The sequence below is a fragment of the Octodon degus genome, unplaced genomic scaffold, assembly GCF_000260255.1.
Source record: "Octodon degus isolate 3935 unplaced genomic scaffold, OctDeg1.0 scaffold00007, whole genome shotgun sequence".
Taxonomy (NCBI): Eukaryota; Metazoa; Chordata; class Mammalia; order Rodentia; family Octodontidae; genus Octodon; species Octodon degus.
In genome coordinates this window covers 12563163-12583466 of record NW_004524583.1, presented here as the reverse complement: position 1 = coordinate 12583466, position 20304 = coordinate 12563163, and the positions used below count along the sequence as shown (strand labels likewise).

Here is a 20304-nt window from a genome sequence, read left to right as displayed (position 1 = left end):
GTTCCGTGAACTTTCTCACCCTTACAGTAGCTTTGAGAGAGGAATAGGTAGCTAGTACTCATCACTGCAAACTGAAAGGGCTCAATGACCTCCCAGAGCACCCACTGAGGCGCTACCTTGGTTGTCGCCTCAGACTAGCTATTTTGCTAGAAAGCCTCTTATGGAGCCTGATGGAAGATAGCGTGTAAGCAACAGGCATATGGGACAGAAAACTTAAGTCTTTTCTCAGGCTATCGAGGTGCAGTGTCATCGTCTACCTCGGTTCTGGGCGGGAGCTACAGCTCAGCCAGCCAGGACCACAAGGCATTGCAATCCCAGCCCACCCTGCGCTGCTCAGCGGTACCATCCCTGGGTTCTGGAAATGCAGCTGGTCTGAATTATATCTGCAGCAAGTGATGGATTTATAGGACAAAGTCATACTACAAATCCACACATGTCTGTATGATGTGTACATCAACATAATTAGATCTCAAGGGCTACAACTGCAATTAACCCCAACTGGGATTAAATGAGGTCAAAGCTTCACACAGACCACAGCAAGGTGTTCAGCATACATATAAACCTTTGAATTCTTTCAAGTATTGTACTGCTGGCTTGAAAACATCACGCTTTGAAAGAAAATTCAATGTTCAGAGACAAAAGAAATCAGTCATTGAGAAAATATAACTAAAGAACATTTATTTTCACTAAGACTTTTTCTTGAGGACATAACTAAACTTTGTCATCATCCCCTACCCCATCTTAAAAGATTAGTACTGTGAATGTTATAAAGCAGATAGGAACAATCTGAAGGACTGGAACCAATATCGACAAGGAACAACTGCCTTCTGAATCATAAAAATGTTTAAGTAAAAAAAAAAAAAAAAAAGAAAAAAAGAAAAAGGGTTCAATGGGGGTTTTGGATTGAAAAGATCCTCACACCTCACATTTCATCTAACGCATTCAATCCTGGCTAGAGTGAAACAAGTGGAAAGAGGCTCACAGGACAGCGCTTCACTGCAGTGCACTGCACACACCTGTGCTCCAAGCCCCGCCCCCAGCCCCTGCTGTTTCCAACTCCATTATTTGCCAGCCTGTTGTGCCTGCCGACGAAGGAGCACGTAGATCTTCTCTTTGATCCAGTCTTTGTTATAAGGCTGGTATGTCTGGGTATCAGCTCGGTAACTGAGGAACAGAAAAGTCAAAGTCAGAGAGGTCCAATTACTGTCCTGAGTTTAAAACCCCCAATTATGACTGCCCAATGATGGCCCTGATGTGCAGATTGTCCTAAATGAACTTAGTGAACAGCTGGAAAAGCTGTTGAATTTTAACCAATATGAACTTTAAATCATTTAGCATAATCTTACTAGTAAAAAAAGAAACCAAGGCCTAGAGCTCTTAAGCGTGCAGTATGTTACCTATCTAGTTCTCCAGAATTCAACCAGAAACCATGTGTTCTTTCTCTCATGGAGTTTCTATTTTTATGCTTCAACTTATTAAAAAACAAGAAACAAACACACTAGTACAAAGTTTTTTTTTTTTTTTCCTTGTATTTTAGGGAAAGGTCTACAGGGTGTTCAGGGTCTCACTACTAGATTGGACTCATAGTGATCCACCTGTTTACAGCCTCCGAAGAGCTGGGATTACAGGTGTGCACCACCACGCCCAGTCTCGGTTGCCGAATCAAACGCTGGGCCCCTGTGCCTGCTTGCAGGTACTTTAATCCACTGAGCTATTTGGACAGCCCTGTTTTTTTTTTTACAATCTCCCTCTGTTGTCTAGGCTGTCCTTGAACTCAAGGCAAGTGATCCTCTTGCCTCAAAAGTGCCAGGATGGTAGATATGTGCTACTGCCTGGTTTTAATTTGCTACATTTATGTTGAATGTCTATAAGAAAGTATTACTGCCACAAAGTTTTTGCTATTTTCCCCTGTAAAGTATTAAGAACAGACGTGTAACTTGAATTTTAGGATTTTTTATAGAAACCTATGGAGAATTATTAGAAAATATAGCAAACATCTTCAGAAGATAAGGCCAAATATCAAGAGCAGCACGAGCAGCAACGCTCACACTGGACTCTAAAGGTTTTCAGCCAATCACAAGGAACTTTTACAGGATTTGAAAAATAGAAAAACCTCCCACCTGATTGGAAATTGAAACCTGGCTGGTTAGTAGTGCCTGCTTTCTTGAGACCCTCAGTAAAACTACTATATGAAAAAGCAGACAAGCTACCAGGGACCACACAAATCCAAAGCCAAGTCAGTGTTTCCAAACTGAGTGCACCACCTAGTGGGAACACTGTGCAGCAACTGAGCTCATAGGTGCTGAAGACCCTGTTAGCTTGCCCAAAAAGACACCTTGGAGGTAGCCTGGAAAAATAAAATATCTGATTTATTAATTATTATCTCTGTGGGGCCAGACGATTTTTAATTTCTCAGCAAAAATTACAGAAGTGATAATGAAAATGGTAAATTATTAAACTTGCTGTCAAGAACTTGGTATTTGAGTTAATTCATTTTATCATTTTTCTAAATCTATGAGTTGGTACAATTATTATTCTTTTATAAACAACACAAGGCTTAAAGGAGTAAAAAAACCTAAGAAGATTGAGGTGAGACTGAACAGGTAGCAAACACACCTGAAGTCAGCCTTGTCCCTCAGCTAGAAAACTCTAAGCCACAGTTCAGCAAGCAAACAAACCAAGTAGGAATGCTTTATGTAATAAACATTCTTCTCTGAATGTAAGGGAGGAAGCTAGTTTATTAAAAATGCACAGACTTTCTTACTTTATAAACATCTGACTCTTGTTAATGCCCACGAGCAATTATTTTTTAAAAATTGGAATAATTTTGACTATTCCTGTTTGTCATCCCTCATTAAATAAAATGCTACTTTAGTCTACTTCAACATGAAGTAAAATACATTACAGTTACATTAACACTGACAAAGAACTAAAGAAGGAACCAACTTTCTCAGAACTAGCATACCTGGATGGAACTGCCTTATTTAGAACATTTCACACCCCAAACAACTGTACTCTGGCTTGGGAACATTTAAGGATCCATTAACTTGCATGCTGTTTTCCAATTCATGAAATGGCAATAAAGCTTTCTTAATGTCTCCTAACAGGTACTTGAAAACGAGACAGATGTAAAGGGCATTAACTGTCGGAACAGATGACTTTTCATCCTATTGTTATGCAGCGAATGTAGGCTCATGTAAGGACAGACTGCAGCCAGCCATGGTGGCACCTGCCTGTAATCCCTGCACTGGGGAAGCTGAGGCAGGAGGCCTGCATGTTCAAGCCTAGGGTTCAATCCCCAGTGACCCCCCTCTTCCCTAAACACCAGATTCTGTGGGTCTGAGCAGTGAAATCACCAGGGTCTTCTTCACTGACACCAAGTTGTCTGCCTGACAGAGGGTGCTTCCTCATTACACTAACAGATGAAAATGCCCTCAGATTATAAACACTATTTTTTTTTAAATTTTATTTATTTATATGTGTGTGTGTGGGGGGCCAGCTCACCCCCACCAGGGGGCGGGGCTGGCTGGCATGTGGTGCTGGGGGATTGAACCGCAGTCCCTGTGCTCTGCTAAGCTTGTTCTAAGTAGGTGCTTTAGACCACTGAGCCATCTCACCAGCCCATAAACACTATTCTTTTCATCTTAAGGAAAAAAAAAAAAAATTACAGGTCAGAAATCAAACAAAACTGACTCTAATTATATGGCACACAAATGCTCTATGCATAAAATTTTATAATTTGTATCCTCTACCCTCTGGTTTAGTCGTGTTACAATGTAGAATCTTTACTTAATTCCTTATTATAATGATTTATAGTGTAATAATTTTGTTTTGTGGTGCCAGGGATTGAGTGTGGTGACTGGGACATGCTCTACCACCCAGTCCAGCTGGCACTGTCAAAATATCAAGGAGGTGGTCACGGGAAGTGCCACAGCAGATGACCTCCTTGGAAAGAGTACCATTTCTCTAGAATAACAAGTGAGACACAACCAAAATCACACTGAAAAAGTCCTAAATCTAAATTCAATTCTCAATGTTTTCAGAGAACAAAAAATTTTCAATGTTTGAAACAGAGTCAGGAACTTAAACTGTAACTTACAGCTTTTCAAACGAAGAATTAAAAGCAAGATTATCATTAATCTCTCATTTGGATTGAAAGAATTATGTACAGTCTAAGATCTTTGCATACTGGATGTGCTGTCTGGTTTGCATTTAACAAACCACTTATATTGTATCACTGTAGTACCTAATGTCCCTTACAACTACTTTTTTACTTTGTACAATTTTTACATTGCTGAAAAATCAAAGTACTTCTTTCATGGTCAACAGAACAATTTATCTTATTTTTATAGAGCCTGAAATAGTTCTATAGTTTTGTGGCAAATTCTAGAAGAGTATGTATAGTAAAAATGAAACTGTCCTAACTTCATCAAAAATGGAATCCATGGGCTGGGGAGATGGCTCAGTGGAATAGGTGCTTCCCTGGCAAACACAAGGGCCTGAGTTCAATCTCCGGTTCCGGAAAAAAAAAAAAAAAAAAATATTAAAAAAAAAAATGGAATCTCTACTTATATTTGTTACTGATGTGCTAAGCAAGCCCCTATTTTCCTACGTAGTTTTGTGAAGTAGGTTTATCTAAATTTTACAAATGAAATTTATAAAAGGTTTCATTTGTAAAAGGTTTACCCATATTGAGGTTTAATCATATTGAGCTAATTTGCCCAAAGAAGCCACCAAACGGTTGAGTCACAATTCAAACCCAACCATGTTTAACTTGTAAACTCTAGTTAGCTCTTAGTATCACGTTGCTCTCCATGTGCTGAGAATGCGAACCAGTGCTCAAACCATCAATAGATACTTGATGTCTTGGTAAGAAATGCTTTATAAAAGCATGAAAACAACCATTAACTGTTAAAATCAACAATTTAAAGAACGAAGTGAGGGTCTATAATTAAACTCCATTAAAATCTTCAGTCTCACTTGAAACATCTAGTCAATTTCTAAGTGTGAAAATTTACCAACAATAATATACCTTGGACCATACAGACCTCAGAGTCTCATCAAATGATTTCTAACATGAAATTCTAATATAAAATACTATAAAATGTTTCACTTTTGTTTTGACCTTCCTATTGGTTCAAAATACAGCTTGGTAACAAAGGAAATGGGAAATCACCAATATATATAATTTAAAAAAAAATTACCAATATTTAAAAAAACTATGCCTTAAATCATTATATGGGTGACAGGCACTGATACTACAAACACAGTATTTACTCCTTGCTGCCATATGTAAGACACTAATCTAGACAGTGGAAAGACAGCAATGATCAGTAATGCTCCCTGTTCTTCAGCCCTGGAAAATAATATGCACATCATTGAGATGCTCCCAGGGCCTTGTGCTCATTGGCAGGGCTACCAGATGGTGCTGCATCTGCATTATTATACAGGGTCTCACTATGCAGCTTGCACACACAGTGATCTTTATCAGCCTCCCCAGTGCTAGGATTACAGGCATGTGCCACCACACTCGGCATACAGTAATGAAGATCAAACCTAGGTCCTTGTACTTGCCAGGCAGATACTTAGATCACTGAGCTATCTCGCCAGCTAGCAATACAGTTTAATAGATAGCTAGGTAACATTTACATTGTATTAGATGTTATTTAGTAATCTAGAGATGGTTTATAACATATGGGGCATGTGTGTAGGTTACATGGAAACATGTCATCTTGTATAAGAAACTGTTTCACCTTTGGAGTTTGATTATCTACAGCAGGCTGGGTCCCCTGGACCAATCTCCTGCAGGCTACTGAGAGATAACTGTACTGGGTATATGGTGAGAGCTCAGTAACTATCCGCTAAATTAATATATAGATTTGTCAATGAGAAATAATGTATATCAGACTATAAGCAGAACAAAGAGAGACATTACAAACTAATAAAGCCTACCACCCATAGCTCTACTGGCTTCACAATTTTGAGCTTATTTATATTTAAATAATTTTAATACATTTTTCTTTATTAGTGCAAATCATTGAACATCAGAACTGAATACTTGGATTTTTCAACCTTATCTGAAACACAACTAAGCACAACAAAACCCAAACCAAAATTCCCAAGGAAATGCATCTTCCTCAGGAGCCTCTGAGGAGACAGTGATGTGCAGCCAGCTGGGTTGTGGGAGGACCCAGGTTGTCAGGACCTGCGTGTTCTCAGCACTGCACCCTCAAGGGCTGGCACAGTGCCCGAGAAGTCCTGTAGTAGGTTACTGAGTGCCCTAGGACCGTCATTTGTTCCTGAGGTGCTATTTTTCTGTGAAATGAGCTGTGTTTATACTTTCTCATTCATAAATGGCACGAAGATTAAGTCCACAACATTTTAGGCTTCTCAATAATAGTGGTAGTAAGCAGATTATCAAAATGAATGTTAACATTATTAAAGATCTGAAACAATCTGACAAGTCTAAGAAAACATACAATCTAAAGAAATGTTTATTTATTTATTTTTTTGGTACCAGGTATCAAACCTCAGGACCTTACGCTTGCCAGGCAGTTGTCGTGCTGCTGAGCTATACCCTCAGACAAGAAAACTTCATCTTTTTTTTTTTTTTGGGGGGGGGAAGACACCAGAGATCTCCCCAGCCCAAGAAAACTCATCTTAATAAATCAAAATATATATCTTTACAGAGTAGGATTGCAATTAATTCCAATTCCACTTATATTTAAACTTTCCAAAAATGCCCTGAAGAGTACAACTAGTTCTGGTCCAAAACCAAATGCTTTAGGACAAAGACTAAAGGGGGGTGAGAGGGAAGAACTATGAAAAGAACCATTATGTTTAAGAAACAAAGAATCAGGATATGGCTAGGCATGGCGGTGCATGCATGTAATCCCAGCACTGAAGAGGGTGAAGAAGGAAGACTGCCCTGAGTTTAAGACCAGCTTTGGTTACACAGTTTAAGGCCAGCCTGAACTGCACAGTGAGACCCTGTCTCAACAAACAACAAAACAAATCAGGATATGGAACATCTCTATTCATATTTACTGCATCAAGAAGCAAAGTTTCTTAAGATATTCCTCACCTCTGGCATCATGTTGCCAATTTAATATGCAAATGAAATATTAAGTACCATCTAGTATGCAAAAAAAAAAGGATTACTATCAAACAGTTAACCCTTAATACTATAAATCACCTCAAACAAACAGAAAAATACAAGAGATATGGTAGCTACTACTTACACAAGGCAACTGAGGTCTGCCAGATCGTCAATAAAATCAAACAACTGACTGATATCATATGTGATAGAGGGACTGTTGGGGTTCATTCTCTTCAGATGTTCTTCATACATCTTACAAACACCTAAAAGGGAAGAAAACCAAAACAAGAATTTAGGACTGCATAAAACTACTACAGCAGAATGGTATTATATGTTGACACTTATTTCACTAATATTGGGCTGAAAAACCCTTTAATTACTGCCGCTATCAGTTAAAGTTATAAATTCTTTGGAATGACCCAAGCAACCCAAACCAATAGCATGTGGTTTTTTTTTTTAAGCATGTGTTTCTTAATACCACGCTGTTCAAAAAATCTTCCTAAATCCATAGGATATATAAAGGAGATATCAAATTTTGGAATGATGGATTAGAAATGGATATTCTGCTATTTTGCCTTCAAATTTTGGTACAATGGGGAAAAAAAATCTAGCAGTAAGTGTTAAGATCTTATTATAATATGGTATCCAAGCTCCTAAGATTTAGACTCAGACAGACCTAAATTTCAACTCTGCCCTTTGTGTTTTCCAAAACAATAAAGTATCACAACTACATCGCACATGGTGGAGTATTATAAGTAACTGTACTGGCTGATACATTGTGTCAACTTGAGAACTTTAATGAAGTGACTCAGCAGAGAGCCAGGATTCTTAGTTTGTAAACATCCTCATCCGGTGCAAGAGGACACTGTGAGAGTTCTACAACCCCAATCCCAGGGTGGCTTGTTTTTAATATAAGGAGGAAGAAGTCTTGTGCCCTTCCCATTGCCCTTCCCTGTTTTCTGTTGCCATGAACTGCTGCTCTCTGCCATGTGCCACTCTACTTGGGAGCCGGCTGAGTATAGACTGAAACCTCCACAAACTGTGAGTTTATTAAATAAACCTCTCCTTCCTTAATTTTGTGAGTCAGGTATTTTATCCTGGCAATGAGTAAAATGTAACTGAGACAGTAATCAACAGATCTTGTATGCAAAGTGGAGAGTATATGTAAATACATCATTTTATGTAACAGACCAGTATTTGCAGATTTTGGTTATCTGCAAAGGGGTCCTGGAACAAGCCGCACAAAGACCGAGGAACAACTATATATGACAATCTGGAAAATGCAGAATTAAGACAGTAAAGAGACTGGTGACTCTCAAGAGTTTGGAGGGTGAGATAGGAAGGAACAAGATGGGACACAGGATTTGTAGGATAGTAAAACTATTTTACATGATATAATAATGGTGGATCCAACCTTGTAGATTTTGCAAAATTCAAAGAACTATACAACACAAAATAATAAACCTTAATGTAACATACTTTATTAAAGGCTCTACTTTGTTTCATTTTTACATACCTAAAAGCATATTAGTTAAAAAGCATAGTGAAAGTATATGAAAAATTTAAAAGGGCTTTATAAAGTCTACAACATTACTAAAGGGTATCCCAGAATCAAAGATGGAGCATGACAATTTACATAGTGTAATGTTATACCAAGGCAGTGAATACAGTTCACCTTAAGTGTAAACAAATATACCAGTGGAGGAATGGACTTGAAAAAGAGATCATGAAAGTTCCCTGCTCTTCTTTAAAATGAAAGGAGAAAAATCAGAACAGATTTTGATGGCATTCTGGATAGAATGACATCACCTGCCCAGAAGGTATATCTCTTGTTACAAGCAGCTTTTTTTTTCACAGCTTACTGTTGGTTTTACTTGGACAGATTATAAATCTAACCCAGTTAGTTTTGAATAATCAACAGTTTTAAGGACATGTCCACCAGCAAAATCAAAGTGACTATATCACCTCTGTGGAAGAGAATGGCTAGGTGTGGCAGTGCATGCCTATAATCCTAGTGAGTTCAAGTCTTGCCTGAACTACTTACTATACAGAAAGACCCTATCTCAAAAATTTAGAGAAAAAAGTGAAGAATGAATAATTTGCTATGTGAGGCCTGTACAAATGGTTGATATAAAGATTAAGCGTAAGAATAAAACTAACTTACACAATAAATGTTGGTTTGTTCCATTAGCTTTTATTCTGAGCTGACTTTTATTTTGGTTAAACTCCAGCACTCTGATGCAGTGTTACCAAATCTCAATCTGATTGTTTATTTAACAGAAGGACCATTAGACTCTACAGTGCTAGAGTTTAACCAGAATATACAAAGGAGTTCTATAAATTATTTATATAACAAAGCATAATGTAAAAAATAAGAAGCTGTGAAAAGTCACTGAATATATACATGAGCTTGATTCAAAATCGTAAAATATTTGCAGCAGAAAAAATGGCATGATATACCAAATACCCCTGAAATACAGCCTATCCTAAAGACCTAGTTTCCCTCTCAAATTAGTAATTTTAGAAATCTAAGGGGGGAGAAAAACCTAGCTCCTAGGGGGATGGTGGATTGACTGGTTGTGTGTGTGTGTGTGTGTGTGTGTGTGTGTGTGTGGTACCGGGGACTGACCCAAAAGGCATGCTACCCAAGCTGTATCTCCAGACCTTTCTCCTTTTTAAGACAGGGTCTGCTAAGTTGCCCTGGCTGGCCTCAAACTTATGTGCTTCTACCACAGCTCCCTCAAGTAGTTGGGTGACATATTTAATAAGTACACGCACAACACATTTTATAAATGTCAAGGAAAAAACCCCAAAACACTCAAAAGATTTCTATACCTGGACTGGTGTGAAACTTACCTTCCATGCATTCATTAACAGATTCATAGTCAGCGTAAGTTCTGCCTTCTGGCCTCTTAGTAGGCTGCACCAGCAAAATAGTGTGAGACTTCAGGGGAAAAAAAATTATTTAAATTTAAGTTTCTAGTCTAAAGTTGAAAAATTCATAGTATAATATAAAATCCAAATCTGTGACACAATGAATTCAGTTATTAAAACATGACTTGGCTACTCATCTGGTATTTATGCCTTTGTTCATCTATTAGCAGTTAAGATGTACAATTCCCTTAGTACATCTAGATATTTAGTGATTACTTTCTCAAATTCTAAGTGTATTTACTCCCCATAAGTACTCAGCAAAAGTGAGTTTCTACTGGCTTTTGTTCCACATCATTTCTTCCTAATCAAATTATTATAAAACTGTTATGATTTTGCATCCATGAATCACCTCTACCCTTTCTTTATGAAGCTCCTAATAAAAATTTAGATGCCAGCTCATGAAAGGAGAGCAAAAGGGAAACATTGCAACCACATTATTGACCATCAATCCTTTTTTTCAAAATACCAACAGTGTAATCACATTTTCCCCAGGAGTTAGACTCTTAACATCAAGATCTGTAGTAAACTAGCAATATAAAATTAAAATTAATACAGAGGCCAGGGAGATAGCTCAGTAGAATAAGTGCCTGCCTGGCAAGTGCAGGGTTCAGTTCAATCCCCTGCACTGCAAAAATAAATAAATAAATAAATGGCAAACATTACCCTAAAAAAAAAAAATCATTAAGCTACCCACCTATTAGATTACTTGCTTTAAAGGGGTCTTAACCAAAATGAATGAGCAATACAGTAACTCTTGTTCAATGGGTACATGTTTTTGTTGGAGGGTCAATTTTAGGGTTTCTCAACCTTGACTTTTTTTTTTCCCTTTTTGAGACAGGATTTCACTATATGGTTCAGGCTGGCCTTGAACTTGGAGTGATCCTCCTGCCTCAGCCTCCTGAGTGGGGATTACAGGGGTGTGCCAACACACCTGGCCTCAACATCGATATTACATTGGGGCTGGATGATTCTTTGAGATGGTCCTGTGGTTTCAGGATGTTTTAACAGTATACATAGCCTCTACTCACTAGATATCATTAATCTCTCTCTCCAACTTGTGACAACTAAAAATGTTTCTGGATATTGTTAAATGTTTCTGGGGTACATGGAATCAGCAGAGAATCACTGGCCTATTAAAATTCTATCTCCATCTGATTCTTTTGGCCAAACATGTAAGGTTCATTAATTAAATCCTAGTTTCATGCAACTCATTATAAACTCAATTCCAAGACTACTTACAAATTTTCTCTTGTAATACTTTTTTTTTTTTTTTTGGCTAAAAAAAAAAATCTCGTAAGAGCCAGCGATATAGCTCAGGGGACTAAGCGCTTGCTTAGGTAAACCAGGGACCAGGGTTTGATCCCTGACACAGCCTGCCATGCCGGCCCCCGGCCCTGGGCGAGCTGAGCTATGCAGTCTATGCATAGTAGGGCACTCCTGTAATCCCAGCACTAGAAAGGCAGAAACCAGAAGGATCACTACCAGTTGGAGCTGAGTACACACACCAAACCTTAAAAAAATATCTCATGATGGACTGTGGGGGGCAGCTAGAATTTTTAACTATCAACAAACTGGAACTGAAATGGCTGACATTTATTTAGACTTAATGAATAAACAGAGAACCGGTATTCTCAATGCAATATACAATTCAAAAGATCATACTACTCCTCCCTCCCCACTAAGAACTTAAGACATTCTGATTAAAAGGCTGAGAGGGTTCTGAGTTAAAACCAGAACTTAAGTGACAAGAAAAAAACTATTTTTCACCTATAGTGACCTGTACAATGTATTTTGTTAAATAGTGAATAGCAGCCAGAGAATGCAATTTATTAGATTTGCTTGCTATACAGCCCACAATTTTTAATAAGCCAGCTATTCAAAACAGGCAGGTTCAACATGTTATTTGTTAAGAATAAAATCTTACAGAAACCACACTGGCATTGCTGCAACAGAGCTTGCCTTGTATACTAGCTACTATACTCATTTTGTTTACTCTAATACAAACAAAAGCAGTAATTCATTTGAAAAAACAAAATAAGTTATATTGTATATTCCTTTTTATGTAGTCTTTAAAAATCTTTAGGCAAAATTCAGTAATTTTGATATTTATTGCCCTCAGACAAAACTAGATTAAAAACTATTAAGGGCTGATAAAATAGTTGAACAAACTAGACACCTGCTTAGGCAAGCACAGGGACAAGGGTTGGATTTCCACGACCCGCATGCATTCCCCAGGCACCACCCCCAGGGCATACTGAGCCAGCAAAGGGAGTCCTTGAGTGGTGAGGTATGCCTGTAATCCCAGAGCTAGGGAGACTACAAACAGGAGGCTCATTACCAGCTGCATAGTGAGTCCCTATACCAAATACAAAAAAAAAAGAAAAAAAAAGAAAGAAAGAAAGAAAGAAAGAAAGAAAAACAAAACAAAACCAACCAAAACCTATTACAGGACTGGGATTATAGCTCAGCGGCACAGCACCTACCTGCCAAGTGTGAGGTCCTGAGTTTGACTCCCAGTACGACACACCCCTACACCCACACACAAAAGAACAGAAATAGAAAAAGAAACCCTATATAATGGAATAGGATTAAATTTGACAAACTAGTGAAAAAGCTTATCAAGTGGCAGTGCACATCCGTTAAAAATATGTTACAGATTCTAAACCTCTCAAACAAATTTGATCCCTTCTAATTTTTGCAGAATCCTTGAGTCTTATGAAGAATCCACACGTATTTCTCCTATCAGTTATTTCCTCCTGAACAAACTCAGTCCTCGCCTTTCTTAGTCTTTTCTCAGGGAATGACCGGACCAACAGTGTACACAGATGTACTACTTCTTTCTGTTTACTTCTTTCTGTTTACAAGGCTCAAAAGACTAAAACTCAAACCAGGAACGGTACACAGCATTTCCTTAATGAAGCCTTACTCTGTCTGATGATCAGTCATTCTTTCCGAAGTTTTTCTTTGAAAGCATCATAAAAATGAACACTAAAGCTCACCACCCTACTACAGTAGTTCCAAGTGTTTTCCCCGAACTTTGAATAAGATAAACAGATAAAAACGCTTATAAATTGCTGCCTGCAAACACAGAAAGCTTCGTAGCACTCATCGTCCAATGAGAATGGACTGATACCAGCTGCTGTTATTTTCTCGTATTTCAAACATTCTAACACAATACCAAAGCAAAGGCCGAGAAAGGGGGCCACTGGGCGTGGAGCGACTTGGCCTGGGCCACACCGCTAGGGGCCGCGAAACAGGGCCGGAAACCCAGCCGATTCGCGGTTCTGCTGCGGAGCCTCCGCGGACCCAAGCGCCGCTATCTCGCGACTGGGAAAGGCAGGCCGGAAAAGGTTCCCCTCTCACAGGACCCGCGCGGGGTGACCCCGACTCCCCCCGCGCACTCCTAAGCGCCTCTCTTTCGCAGACTTGCACACCTAACGATGCCGCCAGGCGCCGAGCCGCCCCCCGTCGCCCGGCGGGCTCTGAGGTCCGGACGCTGCCGCGCGAGGGCCCGAGCCCGGGACTGCGGCGGTGCGAGCGCGGACGCGGCGCCGCCGAGGGGCTTCCGGAAAGACAAAGTACTTTCTCGGGCAGAGGAGACGCCATAAGGCCGACGCGACCCCGCCTGGCCTCCCCGGGGCACAGCAGGCCGCGACCCCGCGCCGGGGCGAGGTTCGCCGGCTGCGCAGGCCGCTGTCCCCACAGCACGCCGGCGCCCGTGGAGGGCGAAGGCGCCACTCCTGCCTCGCTCTACCGAGCCCGTGATGCGGGCGGCGGGCGGGCGCGGGGCCTACAGCCAGGCCGACCTCTCGGCGCGCGCGGGAAACGCATAGGCGGCCGAGGGCGGGAGCCGAAGGTGTAGGGGAAAGGGGCGCCCGGGGGCGCGGGGATCCGGGAGCTGCGGAGGCCTCGCTCACCATCTCGCCAAACCCTCCGCAGCTGCAAACGCCGACTCCACAAGTCACACACGAGGTCAGGGGCAACGCCGCCAACAGCCAATCTCTTCCAGCGAAGCCACCGGAACTCGTCCAAAAGACCATAGAAGTGAGCGAACTTCCGGCAGCTAGAGCAGACGCGGGCTCTGGTTCAGCCATCTTGGCTAAGGGCGGTGACTCGCGCAAGCGAAAGCTGGCGGCGCTTTAGAAAAAGATTTTCTTTCAGGACTCTGTCTTGTGTATTGCCGTTCTTAGGCCCGGGCCAGAGTGAGCAGCCGTTTAGCGTGGGCCCCCTCAAGCCACTTTCATTGGCCCTGGTCAAAAATGGCGGCAGGACGAGTTTCGCGGGCCATAGGTCGGTTGTGACCCGGAAGTGACCTTCTGAGGAGGGGGCGGTCCGACGACCCGGAAGTGAGTGTACTGAAGAGGTGCCACTTGGCGGCCATGGCAGCCGTAGTACTGGCGGCTGCGGGTCGAGGGCCGGCGAGGTGGAGCACCATGGGCAGCATCGGGTCTAGGGCAGGGACAGCCTTTGGTCAGCTTAGCTGGTGAATCTCTCATCCTCGTTAGAGACCTGCAGGACTTCTTTCCCCAGTCGACCCTCGGCGGGCTGGTCCCAGCTTCGGGGAGTGGGTCCCCCGCGGGGTCCTCCGAGAGAAACAGGGGCGCTGGGCTGTGCGGAGAGACTAGCTTGGGGTTTCCTCCTCCGCCCGCGGCTACCCGAGACGCTGTGTGTGTGTGTGGGCGGGGGGATTGGGCCGTGGTGCCACCCTTCTTCCGAAGATTGACGAAATTGCGCTCTCGAACACTGCCCAGCTGTTAACCCACGAGCATCCAGGGACCGGCATGTAAGAACCCGGAGCGTGGGGTCCAAGCGTGCTCAAAGTTTTCTCCGGTGCTAACGTCAGCAAAACGGGATCGTGTCCACGTCCATTCGCAGTGCCTGGTGAACACACCTGGGGAGGAGGCCCACAGAACTGACAGTCCGGTTGCTCTCGGGGAACCACTGCACGTTTAAAGAACCTAAACCCCCTGGAAGCGGCTGGAGTGTTGAAGTGTTGGTGGGTGAATAGAGGCGAGCAGAATGGATGATTTCGTCTCCATCAGTCTGCTCTCGCTGGCTATGTTAGTGGGGTGTTACGTGGCTGGAATCATTCCCCTGGCCGTTAATTTCTCGGAGGTAAGAACTTGTCGCATTTCTGTCAGCTGTCAGGAAGGCTGCTAGAAAGTAGTGACAGTTGCAAAGGGGAAGTTGCTTACCTAACCTCAGAGCTAAAGTCTCAGTAAGCAGGACTGTCTTTTCTTTAAAAAAAAGATCCAAAGACTCAAGTATAGAGATAAGACTCCTATTTAGCTCTAGAAATCTTGACCTGGGTTGGGTGCTCCACTGAAGACCTGCGGTATTCTGGATTCCCTGAAATTGGATTTAAAAAAAAAAAAAAAGCATGGTTACTGGAGAGGGACACTATAACATTTCTGTTGATTCCCAGAGGTTTCAAGAACTGAAGGTACTGAGATTTGTTATCAAGAAACAAATGGGGAATATGTTGAAATGAGCTGAAATCAATACGATAATTTTTTTTGTGGTAATCAAATATTTTTAAGGAGAGCAAAGTTTGTTCCTTTTGGGGTACAAAGTTTGTTCCTTTTGGGGTACCTTTCTACAGTCAGTAGTATAACGGCTGCAGCTTAACACACATAGACTGGAAGTTTTACCCACATAAGTTAGTTTGCTCTTCACACTGATCTATATCCATTTTCTTATTTTTTAAAAAACTTGTTAAATTGTTAAATTGCCTACCAATTTGAGATCGCCCTGCCTCACCCACCCAGATTGTAGGTAGGATTATCAGTGTGTGCCTCCTCACCTAGCTAAATTGGGTTGTTCTGTACTTTTTTCCTTTTAAAGAACAAAAGCATTGGAGTGGGTATTCTGAGGTTGTTTTCAAGTCTTTTTGTTTAGAAATCTTTGGTTAACATGTATTGACATTTTAATTTGATTCCTTGTCATTACTAGAGAGTGACAAGATGAAAGTGTTGTTCATTGAAAATGTAGATAAATCCTTTGATTGCCACAAAGTGCAGTGTCCAAAGCCTTGGAATGGGGGGACTACTATATTCAGAGGAAAGATGTTTTCATGAATTTATACTAGAGATCAGGAGGCGCATAGGCCCTGTCTCATTGCCAGTCTTGAAAGTACTCAAAGGAAAAGGCATTATAAGCTTGACCCAAACTGGGCAGCTACTGCTAGCTGAGAGGATTGAGCTGGGAGGCTTGGGTTGCTGCCCCGTTGGTTTCCTTTCTTAGCTGTAGCGCTCATATCTAATACTACAATTAAAAAAACTATGTATGTTAAACTTTTTTTGCTTAGAAACTCACTGAGGTGCAGATGAAGAATCTGAAGACTCATGTAATTTGGGCAAATTCACGAAGAGTGTTAGAATCAGAGTTGTTTAAGTCTAGTTCTTCTGACTCAGAACTGTTACTTGTTGCTTTGTCTGCTGCTGTAAAAGTGTTGAGCAGATGGACGAGGCAGCCTGTCTACACAGCCTGTCTACAAAGCCCGGCCGCAGACTTCCTTTGCTAGATTAGTCGAATAATTGGTTTGTTGTTCTTTTGGCTTCCAAGTGGCAGTTGGGTAGAGCCAAGTAGGAGTAGCAGCGGAGTGTCCCAGTACTGCCTAGCTTGTGAAGCACGCTTCCCTATTCTGAGTTCCCTGCCTACTTTGTACTTTGTGAGCCTGCTGTCTTGTCCTCTAACATAAGCAGCTTTTCCTTATTGTGACTACATTAAAGTTAGCTTGACATTGTTAGGCCTGGAGTGGTTTGTATGTTTAAAGATTTACTGTAGTAATATTTATGAAGAATTACAATTAATTCAAATAAACAACCTGTACAGTTTTTTATTAGTGGGATCTCAGTATGGTTTGAAATCCTGGGCTACCTCAGCCTCCTGAGTAGCTGGACCTGCAGGCCTACACCACCACACTCAGCTGAAACTTCTCATTTCTGTGAAATGCATAACCATGATGGATATGTTTATCATGGATCGCAAAAAATACTGATAACATTTTTTAAATGCTTAGAACTTTGCCAATTTCAGTATTTTCTTAAACTTTCTAGAATAAGTACTAAATGAGTATTGAGAAATGCAGGTACTCGCTATTTTTGTTTTCATTAGTAGGAAATACCTATATGAATGGTGTTATTAATCAGGCCAGTGGGGCGGTGAGATAGCTCAGTGGAGTATGCCTGTAATCCCAGTGCCCAGTGCTGGGGAGGCTTAAAACATGAGGATCACCATGAGTCTAAGCTGCATAGTGAGACCCGTAATAACCAAATACATTAAAAAAAAAAAAATTAACCAGGCCATTAATAAAGATAACAGTATACCATGTCATTTGTGGCTTGCTAAGTTGATACGTAAGTGGCCTTTTCCAACTGTCTTAAAATGCAGCAAATTGGCATTTATAATGCCTGTTTATCATAGCAAGAGCAATGCCTTTTGAGGCATTAGAACAGAATGAATGTTATATATAAAACTTAGTCAAAAACATTTTAGAATTCAACTGGATCCTGCTAGGATCTAAACATTTTTTTTTCTAGGCAAAATATGCTATTACAGACTGATGTACTATATTGTGAAACTAGTAAGATTATTAATTTTTAAAATAACTTCATGTAAGAGGGACTTGGGAAGCACAATTTCTGCCTTTTAGGAATAGCTCCCCCACCTTCTACATTGACTAAATGACATCCATTTTTAAGGGAACTTAGCTTTTCCCTAGGGACTAGTGTTGTAAACAAGAGGACTAGACAGCTGGGGAGATAGCTCAGGGGTCTGTGTTCCTGCCTGGCAAATACAAGGACCTGGTTTGATCCTCTGTTCTGTTAGGTACCTGGTGCCAGCCATTGAAACCAGGTGTGGTGGCAGACATCTGTAATCCCAGTGGTGGGAAGGCTGAGACGGTAGGATCACCACAAGTCCAAGCTGTGTAGTGAGACCCTGTACCAAATAAGTAAGGGACCAGACAAGCCTTACTTTTACAGTTCACTCTCATTTGTATGAGAGATAGATATGCTTTGTATTTATTGCTATTACTTGTCATTCAATACTTTTCAGAATTTCTCGTAGCATCAGTCAGATGACCAATCAAACTATTAATTTTTTTTTTTTTTTTTTTTTTTTTTTTGAGATGGGCTCTCATTCTGCAGTTAGGCTGGCCTTAAATTCTGAGTGATCTTTCTGCCTCAGCTTCCTGAGTGCTGGGATTACAGGTGTGCGCCACCATGCCTGGCAATTAAATTATTAATTATGTCAGCATTAGTATTTAGAATTGAGTTAAAATCAAGTAGTCTGAAATTGCTATAGCAGAATCCACTTCCCTTACCAGACCACCAAGAGGTGTCCGTGATGCTCCTCACTCCCAAAATAATACTTTCATGACTTTCTTCCTTGCCACTTGCCCTAACAACTGTATCTTTATGTCTAAATGGTTTATAAGAACAAGGAAAGCAAGCCTCTCCTTGTGTTTGGTTTTTCAAATGTAATTATAAATAACTAATTAAGATGCTATTTCTTTTAGCGCATGAGAAGAAAAAACTAAAACTTGGAAAAGGCAGCAGAAGCACACCTTCTACAAATGAGGTCCTGTCAAGTAGCAGAGTTGAACACTTGCGTATATATTATGGTTTTTGGGTTCAGTTCTACAAACAGGTTTTTTGGGGGGGCCTCTTAATTACAGTGCTACCTAACACGTAAATTGAGAAAGTACATTCCCTAGTATAACCTCAGCTTAGCAGCTTCTCTGATTAATAAATGAAGTTAGAGACTAACAAATGGCCACAGTGGGATTTTAGGTTGACTACCAGAGCATTATTTTTCTTTTGAATGTCTTTTTCTTTTCTTTTCTTTTCTTTTTCTTTCTTTCTTTTTTTTTTTTTTTTTGCAGAACTGGGGATTGAACTCAGGCCCTTGCGCTTGCCAGGGAAGCACTTATTCTACTGAGCTATCTCCCTGGCCCAAACATTTTTTTCTTTTTTTTGCAGTACTGGGGCTAGAACTTGGACCTTACACTTACCGGGAGGTATGAACTCCCAAAGGCAAGTGCTTATGCCACTGAACGATCTCCCAGCCCCTTTCCTTTTGAATTTCTGTTCCAGTCCTGGGTAATAGATTTGTAAAAATGAAATGATGTTGAAAACAAAAAATAAATACATTAACTATTACTAGAGTCAACAGAGAAAATTACTCCATATAATTATATAATTTGTAATAATCCATATTGTTATAAAAATTTCTGAATTACAGTTTACATATTTTTCTTGCTACAGAACACTTTGGATTAGGTGCAACCTTTTTTATTAAAATAGTGTAAGTCCATAAATATACAAATGAAAGTATGCTCTAATTGGGATGATTGTAGAATTTAGTAAGGTTAATAATGCACTAATTTTGAAAGAAACTGAGACTGTAGTTCAAGAGCTGAGTCACTTGAGTGAGCTGTTTAGCACCCTTATCTCTTTTGTTAATTTGCCTTGTCTCTTTTCTTAATTTGTTAAGGTTGGGGGAGGATAAACTGGAATAATATGAGCAGTGCTTAATATTGTGTCTAGAACATACGAAGATATTCCAGAGTTTTTGTTTTGTTTTTAGACCAGGTCTTGCTAGGTAGTGCAGGCTGGCCTTGAATTCACTAATGTGGCTCAGGCTGGCCTCCCAAACTCACGGTGATCCTCCTGCCTCACCTTCCCCGGGGACGGGTTATAGGAATGTGCCACCACACCTGGCAGAACTTGCAAATGTTAAGAATTCTTTGTTTGTTTGTTTGTTTTTTGAGACAAGGTCTCACTGTGTAGTTTAGGCTAGCTTTAAACTCACTCTGAAGCCTAGGCTGGCCTCTAACTTAAACTCAATTTATAATTTCAGCAGGCTCCCAACAGGAACAGACTTGTAACAGTGAAGAAGCTCCTCTTCCTCCCCTTCTGAACCATCCCAGAAACTCCTCAGCCCGAGGTCTCACATTGAGATTGAAGCCGGATCTATGGGGCATGTTCAGTGATCCACTGTGAGAGGCCTGCACTTAAGCTGCAGCCTCCCGGCTTTGTAGTATTTCTCTTACTTAATATTTAACTTTCATTTCTTCTCTGTACCCATTCTCATTTAAGCTTTGTTTCATTATTTCACATTGTAAAGTTTTGTGTCTGATTATAATAGCTGACTCATTCATAATAGGTATCCTTAGGCATTTGACTTAAGCATCAAATCAGGTTTATTGTTTCCAAAGAACAAACTTGTTCTGTGTACTTTCCCTCTGACAGTTGGTTCTTTATATA

At 40.7% G+C, this 20304-nt stretch overlaps 2 protein-coding genes across 2 annotated transcripts in view; one reads left to right on the top strand and one right to left on the bottom strand.

Annotated features, from left to right (window-relative positions):
- Positions 1–663: 663 nt before the first annotated feature.
- Positions 664–14216, bottom strand: Erh (ERH, mRNA splicing and mitosis factor). The gene is made up of 4 exons (XM_004624905.2): positions 13951–14216; positions 9956–10043; positions 7242–7362; positions 664–1164 (listed from the first exon to the last, which is right to left on the bottom strand). Exons 1-4 carry the CDS (start codon positions 14125–14127, stop codon positions 1062–1064), a joined length of 489 nt encoding a protein of 162 aa, XP_004624962.2. The 5' UTR covers positions 14128–14216; the 3' UTR covers positions 664–1061.
- Positions 14217–14398: 182 nt separating this feature from the next.
- Slc39a9 (solute carrier family 39 member 9) overlaps positions 14399–20304 on the top strand; it is a 75088-nt gene continuing 69182 nt past the window's right edge. The window contains exon 1 of the mRNA XM_004624756.3: positions 14399–15148. Within this exon, the coding sequence (XP_004624813.1) occupies positions 15053–15148 (96 nt within the window). The 5' untranslated portion in view covers positions 14399–15052. The remainder of the gene's footprint in view (positions 15149–20304) is intronic.

Bases quoted from the DNA above. Each gene is read 5' to 3' on its own strand.
- Erh (XM_004624905.2), bottom strand. From the start codon at position 14,127: ATGGCTGAACCAGAGCCCGCGTCTGCTCTAGCTGCCGGAAGTTCGCTC. The intron at 10,044-13,950 runs GTGAGCGAGGCC...TTTCCCCTGAAG, and splicing joins GCGGAGGGTTTGGCGAGATG to TCTCACACTATTTTGCTGGT. The intron at 7,363-9,955 runs GTAAGTTTCACA...CTTCCCTTTTAG, and splicing joins TGTTAATGAATGCATGGAAG to GTGTTTGTAAGATGTATGAA.